At 55.1% G+C, this 18725-nt stretch overlaps 1 protein-coding gene across 1 annotated transcript in view; it reads left to right on the forward strand.

Annotated features, from left to right (window-relative positions):
• The window catches only part of OTOG (otogelin), an 86213-nt gene that overhangs the window by 50272 nt on the left and 17216 nt on the right, over positions 1–18725 (forward strand). Inside the window, exons 31-40 of the mRNA XM_059929580.1 lie at positions 2147–2173; positions 4675–4842; positions 9066–9344; positions 11369–11486; positions 12228–12307; positions 12770–14502; positions 15329–15497; positions 15759–15904; positions 16462–16551; positions 18086–18269. Coding sequence (XP_059785563.1) covers positions 2147–2173; positions 4675–4842; positions 9066–9344; positions 11369–11486; positions 12228–12307; positions 12770–14502; positions 15329–15497; positions 15759–15904; positions 16462–16551; positions 18086–18269 — 2994 coding nt within the window. The remainder of the gene's footprint in view (positions 1–2146; positions 2174–4674; positions 4843–9065; positions 9345–11368; positions 11487–12227; positions 12308–12769; positions 14503–15328; positions 15498–15758; positions 15905–16461; positions 16552–18085; positions 18270–18725) is intronic.

Genomic DNA, 18725 nt, shown 5'->3' on the forward strand with positions numbered 1-18725 from the left:
TATGTACTATTAATAGTGTAAATGTATGTCACAAAACAGATACAAAAGTAAATATTTAAAAGATGAAATAAAATTCATAGAAATTTAAATGATTAATTAATTGATTATTATTTGTCTCTGCATACCAAAGATCTTGCTGGTGCAAGACGCCTCACTTTGGGGTGCAGTGATTATTATACAGGTGCTGGGGCCACACTGTCTGGGTTCAGACTCCAGTTCCACCAAGCAAGGTGACCTGGGGCATGTTCCTTATACTCTGACTAGTAATTGAGGGTTAAGAGAACTGTACCTTCCTTGCAGGGAGCTGTGAGATTTACATGAGAAAATGCAGGTAAAGCACTTGGCACAGTGCTTGTGCTAGAGCCGAGGCTGCTGTCATTTTTCGTGGGGACATGGGTGCTGGCATGAGAGCTCCAGGCAGGATGACCTCAAGAAGAAGATGGAGCAGAATCTGCCTTTGGCTTCCTTTATCTTTGCCCATTTTACCGTGAGCCTCTTCCATCACAGAAGCCTTGGGTCCTCATGCAGACTGCTTCTCCTTCTACTTCTCTGATAAAAATCCTTCAATAAGGAGAAGGGAACACATGTTTACTGAGAATCTACTGTGTGCCAGGCCCTGTGCCTTCTGTGCATTAACTCACTTAATATTCAGGCCTAGGGTGAAGCAAGTGAGGCCAGTTCCTGGAGCACAAGATTTAAGGGGGTACCAAAAAAAGCAATATTTTAAGGCAATATTAAAAAAAAATCAAAACTAACGCAAAAACATCTCTGATGAACAAAATATCACAATTTTAAGTAGTGACAGCCTCAATATTATTGATTTTTCCTTTTGCCTCAGGCTCCAGTATGGCTCAGCAAGGAGCTGTCACTGATCTTGTCTATTTTAAAATTTTGATATTTTGTTCATCATGGATATTTTGCATTAATTTTGCAATTAAAAAATTGTATTAAAATATTACATATCCTGATTGCTGAGATTTTTGAGGTCCCCTTAAATTTTGCACCTGAGGTGAGCACCTGCCTTACCCCAGTCCAGGCCTCACATGTCTGTCGGGCAGATACTAGTGGTAGTCCCCGTCCTACAGAGGAGAGCACTAAATTTCAGAGAGGTTGAGAAACTTGTCTCAGTATACACAGCTGATGAGTGAGAGAGATGGGATTTCAATCCAGGTTTGCGGGTCTCTAGAGAGCTGGCTCTTGACGACTTCTCTGGGCGACCTCCCATTAACCTGGTACACACTTGAAACCAGATACTTGGAGATCTTTTAATTTTCGAGTTCAATCTTCTGAGTCCACAAGTGAGGAAAAGCACATACTTACCCATAGCCACATGGTGGGTCAGTCTACTGATTCCTGGTGCTCTTTCCAGAGGGCGATGCCAAATGCAAAGGAATAGTGTTCATCATGGGGCTTGGGGGTGTGGGGTGGAGTTGGTGGCTCTCTTCAGACCATGCCTGTGAGTGAGGGAGACTCCTTCTCAGCCTTTGTCCCAGATCTACTGGGTCAGCTGGCCTCTCATGGTCTTGCTCCTGGCTTCAGGTACCCCCTGCAAAGTCCCCAGCTTATCCCAATGGACTAAGGAATCCATGGCCTATGTGCCAGGGGAACAAGCTGTGGTGCTGCGCTGCGCCACTAGGGGGCGTATGGAGCACATACTTGGAGGAGCTTATCAAAACCTGATGGAGACTGCACCCAGGGGCCTCAAAAAGGCTTGGATTCTGGAGGCCCTGGGTCCCTTCCTACTCAAGGCTGTTGAAAGACCGACTTCTGTCTTGTGCTTGCATTCCTCCAGGACCTTCCACAACATTTCCGATTGGAGCTTCCATTCCTTGGTTCAATTCTTGCCCTTTGAGGTCACACAAAACATACCCTTCTGTCCCAGCATTCATTCATTCATTCATTCATTTGGTACATGCCAAATGCCTACTCTGGGCCAGGCTTTGAGCTTTGTGTTAGGGGCACAGAGAGGGAGCCATTGTATTTCCTACACCTTAAGACATCTGGATCTAATGACCATGTCTGAATCTTGGAGTTTGGGAGACAGGCCAGGTCCAGCCCTTGGGGAAGGAGAGAGAGCTGGGATGGGGCTTTGGCCCTGCGCATCTGTTCCAGGCTTCTCAAGAAGTCTCTGTTCTCTCTCTTTCAGCATATGACTGTGACTTCTTTAACAAAGGTAAGCTCATCCTCCCCAGGTGGAGCCTTGAAAGCTGGGGCACTGCCATCCCTGCCCTGGGGCCACAACAGCAGCAGCCATCCTGAGGCCCTGCTGGCCCTGGAGGAGCAGTGACATGGGGCAGGAAGACTCCGTCATGCAGACAGAGCCCTGACAGTGCAGGGCCCAGGGATGCCCCGGAACTCTGTCTCCAGCAGCTCCTGCAGCCTCTGTCCAGGGCCCAGGCCAGGCTAGCTTCCCGGGGATGCGCTCGTGCGGGGCAGCTGCACCAGGAAGTGAAAACCCCATTTGCAACAACGTGCTGCCCCATAGCTTTCATAATCTAGCTCATCAGGCCCACAGGACATTGTCTTGGGTTTCCTGAAGTTTTGAGTTGGCAAAGGCAAATGCAAACTGCTCTTCCTTTGCTGGGGCAAAACTTAACAGTCTGGCATAGCCTGTCAGATTCATCTTTAAGTTTAGCCGGTGTTGCAGGGCACCAGGATATGCTCCAACTTCTGCATTAACCAGGTCATGACTAAAGACCCCAGGGAGGTTAATGACCAGTGTTAGAATCAATGAGTCAGTTTAATCACTGGAATTGGGTGGGATTGGAGGGCTGCCCAGGAGTAGTTTTCAGCGCTGATCTTTGTGCGGTGGGGCCAGGTTGGCAGAATTAGATACTCATCAAGTCCTTGGTGCCATTCACCTTTGACTTCTGAGGTCCCCTCTGCCCCCGCTTCCAGGCACCATCCTGCCAGGAGCAGGCCTGTACGGGTAAAGGCCCAAGGCTCCGTCCTCAGATAACTGCATTATCAGATTTGGTTTGAGAAACGTCCTCTGGCGAGAGTATAGTGGGTGAAATAGTGGGGGGACTGACTAGAGAGAAAAGGATGCCAGTTAGGCGGCCCGTGAGATGAGGGCTGGGCCGGGTACAACATGATCATTCACAGTGCCTGCAGTCCCACCAAAATGTTAACCTCAAGGGGCTCCTGATGGCCCAAACCTTTAACCCCTGAAGGCAGGAATCTGCAATGGGAGGATTGCAGTCCCTGCACAGGCGGGGTCTGTCTGACACCAGGCAAGACATTTCAGCAAGACAGCTCTGAGCAGAGTTTTCTCCCTTCTGTGGCATTTTGGGTGGCAGTAACTGGCAAAGGACAAGCTGTTTCTAGCATCCTGCACCCGCCCACCCGCCCACCCACGCATTCTTACTCTGCTCTTCTACCAACATTTTCTTTGGTCCAGGCCTTTGCGGGTGCTGGGGATTCACCAGTTCATGAGACCTGTCCCAGTGGTGCTCTGGAACCGGCCCACCCTGGCTTTCTAGAACCCACTGTGTGTTCTTCACTCCACATTCAGTCGGTAGCTTGAAGTTGACCACTGGTGGGAGTATTTATTCATGGAAATCAGCAAACATTACCAAATGGGGTTTTGTTTGTTTGTTCATTTTGTGAGAGCTGATTGTTAAGCCAGCACAACACTGCCTGTGTCCTGTCTGGTAGGGTAGACAGATGTGGACCCCTGATCGAGACCCTCCTCATAAGAGCTGGGATCAGCATGAGCCATGCTCCGAGACTGCTGGAGCACGGGGGAGGGAGGACGCTTGCGTGTGGTGGGAGAGGGTGCTGGGAGAGCTTCACCAGGAAGGTGACATTTGAGCTGGGCCCCAGAGATTGAGGAGGCGTTGGCCCCGGGCACAGAACGGGGAGGACTGCGCTGAGTGGGTGGGACAGCGCGAGTGAGACAGGAGGTAGGACACCGCACAGCTCTTACAAGGAAGAGCGAGAGAGATTCAGTGTGGCAGGGGCCGGGGTTGGGGCGTGAAGGGCCCCTGAATCAAGCTGGGCTCTTGGAGTCTATGCTGAGGACACAGGGGAGCCACTGAGGAGTCGCCGAAGAGAATGTGGCTAGGAAGGTGACTCTGGAGGGCGGGGCACACCAGAGGCTGGGAGGTCAGTTATGAGGCTGTTGCAGTGGTCTAGGAATCCCATGCTCCTGTCCAGCTTACTGACAACCGGCCACCGCAGGAACCCAAGAGACACAGAGGTGACACGTGTTTGAAATAAATAGATAAACACTAATGCTGAGCCCAAGCCTTCCTGGCCTTTACCCTTCAGACCTCAGGTGGGCAGAGACCAGGTCTGGCATCTTCTCCCAGAGGCGACTCTGAATAGTGCAGCAGCTGGAATGGTAGAGTCTTACGCAGGGGGAAAGGCCCATGGAGAGACATTTGGGGGGCCCAGATGCCCCCCAGGGGTGGCCTTGTTTCCAGGCTTCCTGTGAAGTGATTTAGGTGCTGTGCAGAGGGCCAGTTCCCATCAGGGGCTGGCAGCCTGGGGCTCCCGTCCCTTCCTTTTCATGGAAATCAAGGTCCCTGGGCCCTGGGGTGAGGGACGTGACCAAGAGGAGCTCTTTAGCATCTTCTCTCCTCCCGCTTCTGGCAGGGCTGGGCAGGTAGGGATGGGAGGCGGGCAAAGGCCCAGGGCGGCAGGGCTTATGACCGGGCCCCCTCTCTCCAGCACTAGGTAAGGGCCCCTACCAGCTGGCCAGCTTGGCAGCCAGCGGTGCCCTGGTGGCCGTGAAGGTGGCAGGCGGTGCCATAGTCCTAGTGAGAGCAGAGGATGTGGCGCCGGGGGACATTGTGAACTTCCTGCTGACGGCTGCCCTGTACAAGGCCAAGGCCCACGGTAAGGCCCACCCTCTGGCCCCACTCCAGCCCTTGGTGGAGGGAAGCAGGTGCTGGAGGAGGGGAGGATGCTACGATCCTAAGCCAGCTATAGTAGCTGGAGAAATGTGGGGCTCCAACAGGCACCCCTTTCCCAGTGGAGACAGGGTTCTGGGTCAGACTCTTAGTCTCTTTCAAGAAACACCTTCTATCTTCTTCTTGAAAACACCAGAGAGGCCAAGGTCCAGATGTACCTTTGGACCTTGCTTCACACAGCAGCTGTATTCCGGAAAAGCTGGGCGGCAATAACTACTACTTCCCATCCCTCCCCCTAAATCTCCTTCTTATTCTCCGTCTTCCTACCCCCCTCCCCACTTCTCCTCTCTATTTTTAAGACTAGATAGACTGTAAATACCAGAGGGGAACTGGCTGATATATTAACTCCAGTGGGACCTTCTCCTGTGAATGGAAGAGTGGGCTCTTGATTTGCTCAGGTTATGGTCCTGAGTTCTGGGCTGGTGGGTTACACAGACTGAGGCACACCTGGAACCAGCCAGCCTCCTGGGTCTTAGACTGCCAGCAGACCTAAAGGGCTCAGCTGTAGTGGGCACCATCTTCTCTTCAGAGTTCAGTAGTGCCTGAGGGGTGGCAGGACCTTGCCCGGTGGGGAGTGACCGCTGGTGGTGTTTGTGTTGGGCCCTGGGCCAGCCAAGGCCTCAGTTCACCAGTGCTAGGAAGCCTTCTCTTCTGTGGCCATTTGTGTGTGTCCCAGTGTGTGGTCACTGTGATCACTGATCAGGGTTTCTCCCCACAAATCCTGTTGGTCCCATCTAGTCAGTATCTCCCTAATCACAGGGATGGTCCATGAAGCCAATCCCAGCATCGCCCAGAACCTTGAACCAAGACACATCTCAGAGAGTTCATTCCAACCTAAGAATTTAAGTTCTCAGATTCTCAGGTCTGTGGTTTATCTAGTTATGAAGATCGTCCTCTCTTTCTCTCTCTCTCTTCCTCCCCTTCCTCTCTCCTTGCCTTCCTCCCTTTCATTGAGCCCTGTTCCCATGCCAGGCACCAAGCTGGGCACTGGGGAATCAGTGGCATCAGAGACACGACCCCTGCCCACCAGAAGTCCACAATCCCATCCAGGGGACAGACAGGTCAAAGGCAGTTACAATGCCTGTGGGAAGGAGGAGCCCCTAACTCAGTCTTGGGGAGTCAGGAGAGGCTTCTTAGAATAAGTGTTGTCCCCTGAAGGGTTGAAAGGAGCCAGGAAGGAACTTGTAAGCCAAGCTCAGTAGGTGGATCTTTATCCTGAGGGCAGTGGGGAGCCCTGGAAGGGCTTTAAGGAAGGGAGGGACACCCCAGGCACAGCTAAGGGGGATGTTCATGGTGGGGTGAGCCGGGGGTAGGTGCCAGGAGGAATCACGTCACTGTACGAGGAAACCTGGGAGTGAGGAGCCAGGGACTGGGCCACAGGAGGGCCAGGAACATCCCCACTGCCCCCAAAGAGAACACTTCCTCCCTAGACATTCCCGACCCCCAGATCTGTGTGGTCCTGCTTGAAGAAGGAAGGGTGTCTTATAACCTTCCAGATGTAATGGACCATCTGCTTAGTGGGAATTTTCTGTTCTCCATTCAGTATTTTAGACCAGTAAGTAAGGTCTAGTCTAGAGGGGGTGTTGATTTTCCAGTGGTTTTATGGCATGTTAAGCAAACCCTAGAGTAGCCTGGCCCTGGAGAATGTCACTGTGGATGGAATGCCCAGAGGCTGTGAAGGCCAGCCTCCATCTCAGACCTGGGTCTCCTGGGCAGCTGGGGGCAGGGCCCAGTGAGGACCCAGGCTCCCACTCCCACCCCATCCTGTGTTCCTTCCCTGTGCTGTGCCCAGAGTACTGGACAGCAGAAGAGAACATACCTTCCAGGTAAGATCTGGGGTGGCTATGTGGGGGAGGTGTCCCTTGAATTTGTCCTTGAAGGATGTGTAAGATTGTGATGGGAAGAAATGGAGAGCAGAAGATGTCGCAGAGAGGAGGATTCAGCAGTCATTTAGGCCTGAGCCTCTCACTCTCATGGTCTTGATGTCCTGTAGGATGTACTAAAGGGACACAAGCCACAACCTGGTACATCTTCCTGGAGTATCAATTTTACTTAAAGATTTTTGGAAGAGGTTACTGATTTATTATTAATAATATCTCACTCTTCTGTAGCACCTACTGTGTGCTGGGCACTGTTCTAAGTGCTTCATATATAATAACTCATTTAACCCTCACAACAATCTTAGGAGGTAGGTGCTGTTATTTTCCCAATTTACAGATGTGAGAACTGAGGCCCTGAGAGGTTAGGTAACTTACCCAAGGGGACATCACTTGCAAGTGACAGCAACCAGCCTTTTGGCAGGCTCCTCCCAAACAGAGAGATTAAAAGAGAAATAAAATTTAGAAAATGGAAGGTGAAAATCATTTGATTATTTAAGGTAAAACACAAGACTTTGTATAGTCAGTCCTCTATCCACGGTTCCACATCTACAAATTCAACCAATCGTGGGTGGAATTTCAGATGGAAACCTACGAATACGGATGGATGACTGTACTGGGCCATTTTATGTAAAGGACTTGAGCATCCTTGGATTTTGGTACCGAGGGGTGTACCAAGGAACATCAGCTGTACCTCTAGTTCTGGCTTTCAGCCTCTCCCCTGTTAGGAGGACTTCAGGACAAATGGTTGAGAACCTTGATTTAGGCCAACTCCAGTCTTCACAAACGAGAAAGCCGAGACCCAGAGAGGGGAAGTGAGTTGTCTGAGGTCACCCAGCGAGGGACTCAGCACTCTACCCCCCTGGGCTGCCCCATGCCCACTCCTGGATCCCATCCCTGGGGCTGACTGCACCGTGGTTAAGAGCCTGGGCTCCAATCCTGCCTCCTTTTTCCACCGTCAGTGTGACTCTAGGCCTCACCTCCCTCATCTGTAAAATGGGGATAACAATGTCATCACTTTCTAACCTGTTATAGAATTCGCTTGTTCATTATGTTTACTCCCCACCCACCACCCGCTACTTGAATGTCAGCTCCATGAGGACAGGGGTTTTGTCGTTTTTGTCCCCTATTGTGTCCCCAGTGCCTGGAACAGTGCCTGGCACCTGGTGGGGACCTCAGTAATATTAGCTGCTGAATGAATGAATTCACCACCTCACAGGGCTCTCTTGGAATTTAATAAAAGCAGCAGGTAGAGAGCTTGCTTAGCATTGTGCCTGGCACAGCGTTAAGTCCTGATCAATAGCAGTTGTTATTGACATTAATAATTAATCCTTCCCCCAGTTACCTCATTTCTTCTCACAGCTGCCCAGGGAGGTCTAACAGGAACTCTGTGCAATATCTCCTGGGGCCACGGGGTGGAGTGGTGATGGGGGGAGGGGGAGACACACCAGGCCCTGTGCTGGGCCTTTCACACACCGTTCGTCCCTCACAGCCTGGAGGCGTGAATTCACTTGCCCGCAGTACAGCCAGCCGTGGCGGGCCAGGACTCCAGACACCTGCTTGTGCATTTGGGCCCCGACCCTGCAGGGCCCTGTGGCAGGGTTGGGGGGCAGGAGAGATCCACCCAGCAGCGTGGAGACAGGAGAGAGGACAGCGGAGCCCAGCTCTTAGGCCTCTGGGCAGGCCCCTTCCCATCTCTGGGGCAGTTTCCCTGCCGTGGGTTGGGCTCAGCCTCAGGTCCCCCAGCCCTGACCCTCTGGGATTCTGTGAGGAGCGGGACCAAGAAAACTGACAAGTCAGCAAACCCCAGCTTGTCTAGTACGTCCCATAGAACAGAACTCCACCAGGGCAGCCGTTTCTGTCTGTCCTACTCACTGCTGTATCCCTAGCATCTAGACTAGCACATGGTACACGGAGGGGTCTCAAAGATGTTTGCAGGAGGGAGGGAAGGTGGAGAGAGGGAAAGAAGGAGGAAGAAAGGAAGGAGGGAACGGAAGGAAGGAGAGAGGGAGGGAGGAGGGGGTAGTTCAGTCACCTCCCCAAGGCTCTGCAGTTGGGGCTTTAACCCCCCACCTTCCCTCCCTTGGGTAGAGGTGGTGTGTGCCGAGGGGCAGCCAGCAGGCAGAGGTGGGTGGGCTGAGGGGAGGCGGGCAGGCTTGGAGGAGCAGGGCCCAGTCCTGAGTCACTGAGACTGCAGACGGTGCCTGGGTGTCTGCCCCCTCCCCGCATCTGGACCTCTCTCTGCTGACCTCACCCTCGTGGCTCTTTGCAGACCCAGATGTGATATCCCTGGAGGCAGCGGACAGACCCAACTTCTTCCTCCACGTCATGGCCAACGGGTCTCTGGAGCTGGCCAAGTGGCAGGCCAGCGATGCCTTCCACCACCATGCCTCCTTCTCGCTGCACCGGGGGACGTGGCATGCGGGCCTGGTGGCCCTGGAGTCCCTGGCGGAGCCCGGGGCCTTCCTTTACGTGTTGGGCCCAGTGCTGGCCCTCCGGCTGTACGAGCACACGGAGGCCTTCCGCCGGGGCACGCTGTTCCGCCTTCTGGGTAGGTGTCCACCCTGCATCGCCCTCGGCTCCTCAGCCCCTTACTCAGCTTCGCTCCCACCTCATCCTTCCAGTTGCCCCCAGGAGACGAGATCCTCACTCTTCTGGCACAGGGAAACCACATGGGTGCCACCCCTGAGATGGGAGGGGGCCCGGCCTCCTTGTTGGTGGCCTAGGGAGCCTTGGGCAGTGTGACTTGGGGCCCAGCCAGCTTCCTGGGTCCTGCCTGCTCCCACAGGCCATTTACAAGGTCTAAAAATAGGGCGGCCTTCGTGGAAGCGAGAAAAGTGATCATTGTGGCCGCAGCTTGCACAGCCCGCAGGCTCAGGTTTCTTGCTGATGGGGGCACATGCCTGCCCTGTGAGGTCAAAGACTGCCCACTGGGGCACAGCCTGAGGAGGCCACAGCCCCCCTGACCCCCATGAGAGGCCCAAGACCCTGGGCGGTGATGGGGCAGCTTCGTGCCCTTTCCAGCTGAGACCAATGGGTTCCAAGGCTTTGCCATCTCCCGGCCAGGTGGGTCAACCCCAAAAGTAGTTGTTCTCTGCCTAAACCCTGGAGACAGTGATCACAATTTCCTTACTGCTCCAGGCTGGCCTCTCTGTCCTGCACGTGCACATGTATGTTTGTGCCTGTGAGGGCACCCGTGCTGTATGAATGGATCCATTTACATGTACACACGTGTAAATATGTCCCCAGTCGGCCTTTCATTTATCGTCCCCCACCCCTCCCAGCCCAGGGCTGGGCCAGCTCACTCTCACATTCAGCGGTCACCTATCAAGTCCACCAGTGAACCCCACCCAGGACAGATTCATCACTGGCTATGATGGCGGGACTTGTGTCCCTTGCTGGAAGACACCGGGGCAGAGTGGAACTTGTGTCCCTTGCTGGAAGACACCCAGGCTCTGAAGGCAGACAGCCACGGGTTCGAATCCTGACCCCGGTCCTTGGCACTTGGAGGAGCCCCAGCCCCTCTCTCCCTGACCCTGTTTCTTCATCTGTGCAACGGGGATATTTGCCTCAGAATGTTGTTGTGAGGATTGACTGTATCTCCCGGGCTTTGCTCTGAGCCTGGCTCATAGTAGGTGCTCCCCAGATGTAAGTTCCTAGTTCTGTTCTCAAGGATCTTATAAAAGCAGGCTTCTTCACAGTCAGCAGCAGTCTGGGGACTGGGGATGGGGCTTCGTTAGGATGGGGCTGCCCGGGTGGGATTGCTCCCTCCAGCCTGCTGGGGAGCTTGCCCACACCTCCCAGCTCAGGCCGTGGTTTCAGAGACTGATCACTCGTGCCAACATGGTCTGGGGTCTTGTCTGCCTCGAAGCCCCCCACGGGCTCCAGACTTTCCCTGAGGATCCTTCATTTGTCAAGGCACTGGTCACAAGGCCTTTTTTGAGGAAATCTCCTTTGGGAAAGTTTAATATTCCCAGCATCTTCTGTGTTCAGTTTCCTCATCTGTAAAATGGGGATAATAATAGTGCTACTTCATAGGATTATTGTGAGGACTAATGAGTAAATACTTGTGAAATGTTGAGTGTAGTGCTTGGTGTTAAGAGTTGGCTGTTGTTGTCATTATTATTGTTAGCTACCAAGGTCTAAGGGGGCAAGCCTGGCCACCAAGGTCCCAGAAGGTCAGGGTGACAGGGCAGCCTTATGGAAAGATCAGGGGTCCCAGCCTCTTCTTTGGCCACCTCTCAAAGCCCAACTCCAACTGCCCATTCCATAGTCCTACCCCACCCCCAGTCCTCAGCCCTTCCACCAAGTTCCCAGAGTCCCGACCCAAAGATCCCCCAGCCGCCGACCTCAACTCTCAGGAATATGGTTTCCCCTCAGGTTGGATTTGATTTGATTTGATTTTGTTTTGTTTCGTTTCATCTCACTTCAGTCTTCACTTTGCTTGCACGAGTCCATTTATCTCTTCCACGGAGCAGGGTGGGCATGGGCTGAGTTGGGATGACCTCTGTGCTCTGGCACCTGATCAGGAGAAGGTGCCAGGTCTCACTGTCTCGGGTTGGGGCACCTTTCCAGATGCCAAGCCCTCGGGGGCTCCCTACCCCACCTGTGAGTGGCGCTATGATGCCTGTGCCAGCCCCTGCTTCCAAACCTGCCAGGACCCACGGGCAGCCAGCTGCCGGGATGTGCCCAGGTGAGGTGGCATGGAGTCAAGGTGTGTACATCACTGTATTTGAGCATACACCTGAGTGAATGGGTTTATATGTAGTCTGTGGGTTTAGGCATGAGCATATACTGTGGTGTGTGTGTATTCACATGTACTTGTGTAGGTATGTTTTGTGTACTGGGTATGGGGATGTGTGTGAACCACAGTGAACCTGCCTGATACGGGCATATGTGAATGTCGATTTGTGCACATGTGTGTATAGTTGAGCCCTGTGGGTGTACAAAGGGTAGCTGTGGGTGCACAGCTGTACACAGCTGTGTGTATGTACATGCGTATGAGCTGCATGTATCTGGGTGTTGGTGCAGCTGGGTGTGTGTGCATAAGGTACACTGATGTTTTGGCATACTGTGTGGTGGTATATGTATCCATGTGAATGGCTTTGAGTCCTGCAGGCGTGGAGGAGGAATGTGAGAATGCGCCTAAATGGAGACACGTGTGCATGTGTGAGTGTGGGCACAAGTGTGCACATAACCAGACTTTGTTCGTGTTTTCCTCTCAGTCTGAGGGCAGGAGTGTTCAGCATGCATGTTTGGGTTTGTGTGCTCCTGTACATGCTGCCTCCACGGAGGTTCATGTGAGTGTGTACGTGAGATGCACACACACACACGTGTGTCATGAGAAAGGATGAGGTCTGTGCTCCGCCCAGGTGAAAGGCGGTGGCCCTCCTGGTGCTCCAGACCGCTGACTGGCACCCTGCTCTGTCCTCAGGGTGGAAGGCTGTGTGCCTGTGTGCCCCACCCCCAGGGTCCTGGATGAAGTCACACAGAGATGCGTCTACTTGGAGGACTGTGAGTGGCCTGGACTTCTCATCCCTCCTTGGACCTGTAAATCCCCCGGATCTCATTGACCAGTCGTGCTCACCAGAGCCCCCAGGTCCCTGGTGAAACAGGGTCAGCATAGGGGCCTCTGGAAGGAGAACACTCTAGAGCAGGCAGGGACCTCATCTGGTCCATTCCCCACAGTTCACAGAGAGAAAAAATGAGGCCCAGACTTAGACCTGAGGTCTCTGGGCTCTGGGCTCAGGGTTTGAGGTGTGGGACAGGGTCCAGACCTGCTGACTTCCCTGGGCCATCTAACACCACGTGACAGAGTCCCTGGGTTGGTCAGGCAGCCTGACTGGCCGTCAGAAGCTGCCTACCCCCCTCACCAAGGGTGCCAGCCCAGGAGCCCCACATCACAGCCCTGCCCAGTGATGACCCCTGGGGCAGCAGTCGCCCCACTGGCTGAGCCTCTTCTCTGGTCTGCCCCAGGTGTGGAGCCTATGGTTTTGGTTCCCACGGAGGCCTCTGGCAACGAGACCCTGCCTCCCGGTCAAGAGCTGCCCACCCCCAGTGACGAGGAGCTGCAGTTTCCACAGGAAGCTCCCGGGGCCTCATCCCACAGGCCAGCACCCACACCAGCTGTCCCGCTCACCACGGCCCTGAACCCACCCATGGCAGCCACTGAGGGGCCAGCTCTGTCTCCAGGCCCCACCCAGGCCACTCAGAAGCAGCCACCGGGGGTCACTGCATCTAACGTCCCTGAGCACCCCACAGAGGCCCCGGCCAGCACGGGAGTGACCGCCAGCCACCTGGCCACCCCCCGTGTCCCAGAGCCCTCATCCCTTCCCCTCTCACAGCAGATGCCCACATCAGGCGTGGGGTCGGGTGCCATGGAGACGACCAGGGTGACGGTGATCTTTGCAGGGAGCGCCAACATCACAGTCTCCTCCCCGTCACCCCCTGCACCTCGCTCCCCTCTCGTGACCAAAGCCGTGACGGTCCTAGGCCTTGGCTCCTTGCCTGTTAAGACGACACCCCTCCAGCCCTCCCCGAGCCTGGAGTTGCCTGCAAGTCCCTCCTCCAGGCCTGTGGCTTCCCCTGCAGTGACCTCCAGGCCTCGCACTTCCTCAGGATCCCACGAGGCTTTGCCGACACCTGCAATGACGGAGGTCGTGACGGGGACAGGGATCCCCCAGCCTGTACAGTCCCCGAGCGTTTCCAGTCCCAGCAGCCCCCCAACTGAGGCTAGAACAGCCGCAGAACAGATCCCTGCCAGTCCCCTGGTGACCAAGATGGTGGAGACAGTGCCATCCACAGAGAAGGTCCAACCTGGGCCCAGCCAGGCCGCGGGCCCACCAGCATCCCCACAGCCAAGCCCATTCCCCACGGCCCCGCCCCGCCCCGCCCCGCATGCCACCGCAGCCGCCAGGCCTCCCACTCTGCCCTCGGGGCCTGCAGCTGCCGCCAGCCTGTCCACAGTCACTCATGGGCTGGGGGCCACACCCTTCACATCTCTGGAGTCAACTCGGCCACCCCAGCTCCTCTCTGGTCTGCCTCCCGACACCAGCCTGCCCCTGGCCAAGGTGGGCACGTCTGCCCCAGTGGCCACAGCCGGCCCCAGCGTCTCTGCCATCCCCCCTCCACTCCAGCAACAGGCCACATCTCTCGCCGTGGCCACGACTCTGCCTGCTCGGACACTCAGCCCCGCACTGCCTCTCACCCCGGCTGTCCTGGCCCAGGTGCACCCGCCCAGTCATGTGGTCCCTGAGGCAACAGGCACAGCCTCCACAGTATCTGCTGGCCCACGAAAGAGCACCACGGAGAAGATGGCCATCCTGTCCGAGCAAGTATCTCAGCCCACCTGGATATATGGCTCTGCCCAGGGGGGCCCCACAGAGCTCACACCTGCTGTGGCCCACACTGCTGCTACCTTGGTGATGGAGGTTGAGGGCCCCTGGGCTGGCACAGTACCACCAGTGCCCACGTCCTACCCGCTGAGCAGAGTCTCAGCCAGGACAGCCTCCCGAGAGAGCTCGCTGGTTCTGCTCCCCCAGCTGGCTGAGGTCCATGGCACCTCGGCAGGACCTCAGCCCCCAGCAGAGCCGGAGGGAGAGGCTACCACCGAGCAGTCTGGGCGCTCGGCTCCCGCCCAGAGCATCTCGGCAGGTTCGGCCGAGGCCTTGGTCACCACCCCTGAAGCCAGTACATCTGCCACCTGTGTCGTGAGTGACTTGTCAGGATTCTGCCCCTGTATGTGAACCCTCCATGCCTTCCCTCCTCCTGTGCCCCGGGGGTGGGACACCATCGTGTTCTCACATCCTCAAGGTCGGCGGCAGCTTCTCCTTAGCCAGCTTCCAGGCTGCCAGATGGCTGTTGAGTCACCATCCTGACCCCTGCCCCAAGCTCCTGGAGCCTGCAAATTCTCCAGGCTCCTCTGGGCCTCTGATGCCATAGCAGATCCCCCCATGCCCCACCTGGGGCCCAGGGGCCTATTGGATGGCTTGGTGTGACAGCATGGTGTGCTGATGTGTGCACTGCATGTATGTGTGTACCCATATGGGACTGTGTGTGAACTTGTTTGTGTTTACGTGTATGGGACTCCATGTGGACGCTCGTCTGTCTGTGTGTTCTTGTGCGTGTGATATGTGGTGTTGCAAGATGGTATATGTCTATGCGTTTGTAAGAAAAGAGATAAACTGTGTGTGTGTGCGTGTGCTTGGGTTTCTACGAGCCTGAGCTAGCGGGTCTGCATGCCTATGTACCTAGAACTCTCTGTAGGGCCAGGTGGATGTGCAGACTCTCTGGGACTCAGTCACCTGACCCCAGTCTCACTGTTAGCCCAGCCCTAGGCCCCCGATGGTGTGTTGGGTGGGTGGAGGGAGGGTGAAGGCACTGTTCCCTTGTCGTTGTACCTCAGGGTCCCCTACCTGCCAGAACCTACAGGGTAAGGATCTGTGCCCTCACGGCTTGGGGGTAGGTGGGGCAGGGGAATGAGTGACCGTGGTCCCAAGGGGATCGCTCAGGCTGTTCCTCCACCCTGTGCCCCAGCCAATCGCCGAGCAGGACTGCATCCGCCACATCTGCCTGGAGGGCCAACTGATCCGAGTGAACCAGTCCCAGCACTGTCCCCAGGGCGCTGCGCCCCCTCGCTGTGGGGTCCTGGGCCTCGCAGTGAGGATGGGCGGGGACCGCTGCTGCCCCCTCTGGGAGTGTGCCTGTGAGTCGTGGGGTCCACGGGCGCCTCCCATGTCTTTCTCGTACCCCGACCCCGGCACAACCTCAGGGTAACCCTGACGTGAACCCCCTGTGGGACCTCTGACCCCTGACCTGGCAGATTTCCTACCCTTGTGACCTCTGATTTCTGTGTGACCGTCCAGCCCCCCACCGCCTCTGAATCACACAAGAGAAGGCCTCATGTTCCTGGGTGGCCTTGGCCCCAGGGGCATCTGTTTATTCTTCTCGTCCCTGCCCTCCGCAGGCCGGTGCTCAGTCTTCCCTGATCTGAGCTTTGTCACCTTCGACGGGAGCCACGTAGCCCTGTTCAAGGAGGCCATCTACATCCTCAGCCGGAGCCCCGACGAAATGGTCACTGTCCACGTCCTCGACTGCAAAAGTGCCAACCTGGTGACTGTCCCCGGCTTCCCTTCCTGCTGGGGCCTTGGGACCTGACTAGGTTTGGAGGGGAGATTGAGCAGTGAGTTGGGTTTTGAGGGTTATCAGAGGTGAGGACAGATGAAGAGGCCCCTGCAGCGGCTCCGTCTGTCTCAGTCATGGGGGTCTTCTGCAACCAGTGCCTGGGGAAAGAGTGAGTGGAGCGCCACCTCCTGGCCCTTCCTGGGGCCTGCACCGTTCCCAGCTGCCTAGGCCCCTGTGAGAGGCACTGAAATGCAGAGGAGCTGGGATGCCACCCCTAGGATATGGCCTGTGGTCAAGGGTGCTGGCTGCAGGGAACCACCTGCTAGGATGCTCCCATGAGCCAGGTGAAAGGAGGCAACTTTCTGGGGGGCTTGCAGGAGGTCAGGTGGAAGCAGAATGTTCTGTGGGACTCTGTGCACCATCTGCACAGCCCCAGTGGGTGCCCCTAGCATATTGAGGCAAGGTTGGGTTGGGGGGAAGAGTTGCTCCCCAGGAGGAGGCGGCAGCAGGGCTCCAGGTAGATGAGGGCTGGGTTCTCTCTGCAGGGGCACCTGAACTGGCCGCCATTCTGCCTGGTGATGCTGAATGTGACTCACCTGACCCATCAGGTCACCATTGACCGCTTCAACCGGAAGGTGAGTGCATCAAAGAGCAAGCCCCCAGGGAAGGGCAGCAGTCAGGCGAGGGGCGGGGCATCAGGGGAGGAGGGGCTTTGAGGCTTATTCACAACTGGGAGCAAGGGTAGGGAGGGATCCTCTAAAAGAAAAATAATGCAAATTTACGTATATTTGGAGGTGATTTTAATTAGAATATTTGTGGCCACTCTAATGTCAGGAGAGGAAGTGTACCAGGAGGAATATTGCGACCGAAAAGAAGTTAAATGGCAAGAGACAGTAGCCTTAAATGATTGTGGTTAAAATATCTCACTTCTGCAATTTTTACAAAAATATAAGGCCATGTGAGCACACTAAGCTGCGTCAGCTTCACATCAAGCCCACCTCTGTCAAGGAGGCTGGTGCCCAACCACAGCCCACCCTCTGTGGGGTACCCGCCCCGAGGGCTCTGCCTTTGCTCTTCCCAGTGGGAGGGTGAGTAGGGCTGACTCATCTCCTCCTCAGGTCCCAAAGTGTCGGCTCTTCCCACCTATTCCTGAGCTCAGACCTGCAGCCCTGTTACTAGAATCTGCTCTTGAACATTGAACACAAGGGCCACACCTGTGAGACTCCCAGGAACAAGGCTTAGGGCAGTGGGTTTTCCATGAGATGGAGGCTTAAGCATAAAACTCCCTGGATTTCATCCCAGGTGCTCCAGCATTGTGGAGCCCATGACCCTGTCTGTACAGCTCGGAAGGCTAGGTTATGAGAGAGCCAGGGACTTGCCCAAGGTCAAAGTTTTCCGACTACTGGGCTAGGGCTCCCTCTATTCAACACAGTAGTTTATGCACTGGATAATTTGCAAAGTGATTAATAAAACAGTGATTCTTGGGTGGGAGGGTATAAAGTCATTATAAATATTTTAAAATCCTAGTATTTTCATCTCCCATTTCCACATAGTAAAACTAATAATCCATAATACATACAAATTTAACCTTGTCTGTAAGTAACAGGGGTTGTAGCTTTGAGTTTAAAGTGTTGCATATTTAACAGACATTGCTTGAGCCCCCAATTCATGTCAGGCCCAAAGGCAGGTGCTGGGGATTCAAAGGTGAGTGAGACACAGTTTCTGACCTTAAGAAACTCACAGCCCATGGAGGGCCTTGATGAGGGAACAAATCTGTCTTAAAGGCCAGCACAGAGCTGGGGGAGACTCCAGAGAAGGGGTACCCAACCCAGCGGCTGGGGATTTAGGGTCAGTCTCCCAGAAGAAATGATCTGAGCAGAATCAGAAAAAAAGAGAGTGATTAGAAGGGCTCAGGATTATTTGGGCATGTAGATGTCGCTTGCCTCCAGCTGTTGCATTTCTTGTTTCATTGTTTCGTGCTCATAACATGTTTTTAGAACTTTTCCATGCCACCTTGGACTGTGTCTTGGCTGCGTGTGCCTGAAATAGAGCCTGCCACGTAGCAGATGCTTAATAACTGCTAGTTGGATAAATGGATGGATGGAGGGAGGGAGGGACGGATGGACAGGCAGACAAGCTGTGCTCACATTGAACACCCTCCCCCACAAGGTGTCTGTGGACTTGCAGCCTGTGTGGCCCCCTGTGAGCAGGTACGGGTTCAGAATTGAGGACACAGGCCACATGTACATGATCCGGACGCCATCACACATCCAGATCCAGTGGCTCCACAGCTCAGGACTCATGATCCTGGAGGCCAGCAAAGCCAGCAAGGCCCAGGGCCGTGGCCTCTGCGGTGAGGTGGGACCCAGCTGGGGGGGAGGGGGATGCTTCCTGGGTCCACCTCTGCCCCCAGACACAGGTTCCCCTGGAACAGGGAAAGCTGGGACAGAGTGCCGGGCCAGAGGTGGGTCCAGCAGAGCTGCCAGGGCAGAGACCTAATGTCTTGTGTTCTGGGGCTGAAGCTGCCAGCAGGGAGATGGCTCAGGGCTGTGGCCTTGGCCAGTTGTCACTTCGGCTGAGATTGTCAGCTTCCCTGATCGCTTCCTAACACCAGATAATCTTCCCTGTCTGCATATGCCCGGGCACTTCACAAAACACTTCTACACTCTGATCTCACTTATTCCAGGTCATCCACGCAATAGCCCTGAGGGATGGCCATTGAACTAAAGAAGAAAGGGGGCTCAGAGAGGTTAAGTGGCTTGCCTAAGATCACACAGCAGAGCTGCCACAACACAGAACTAGTGCTCTT

Source organism: Balaenoptera ricei, chromosome 8 (assembly GCF_028023285.1).
Source record: "Balaenoptera ricei isolate mBalRic1 chromosome 8, mBalRic1.hap2, whole genome shotgun sequence".
NCBI lineage: Eukaryota > Metazoa > Chordata > Mammalia > Artiodactyla > Balaenopteridae > Balaenoptera > Balaenoptera ricei.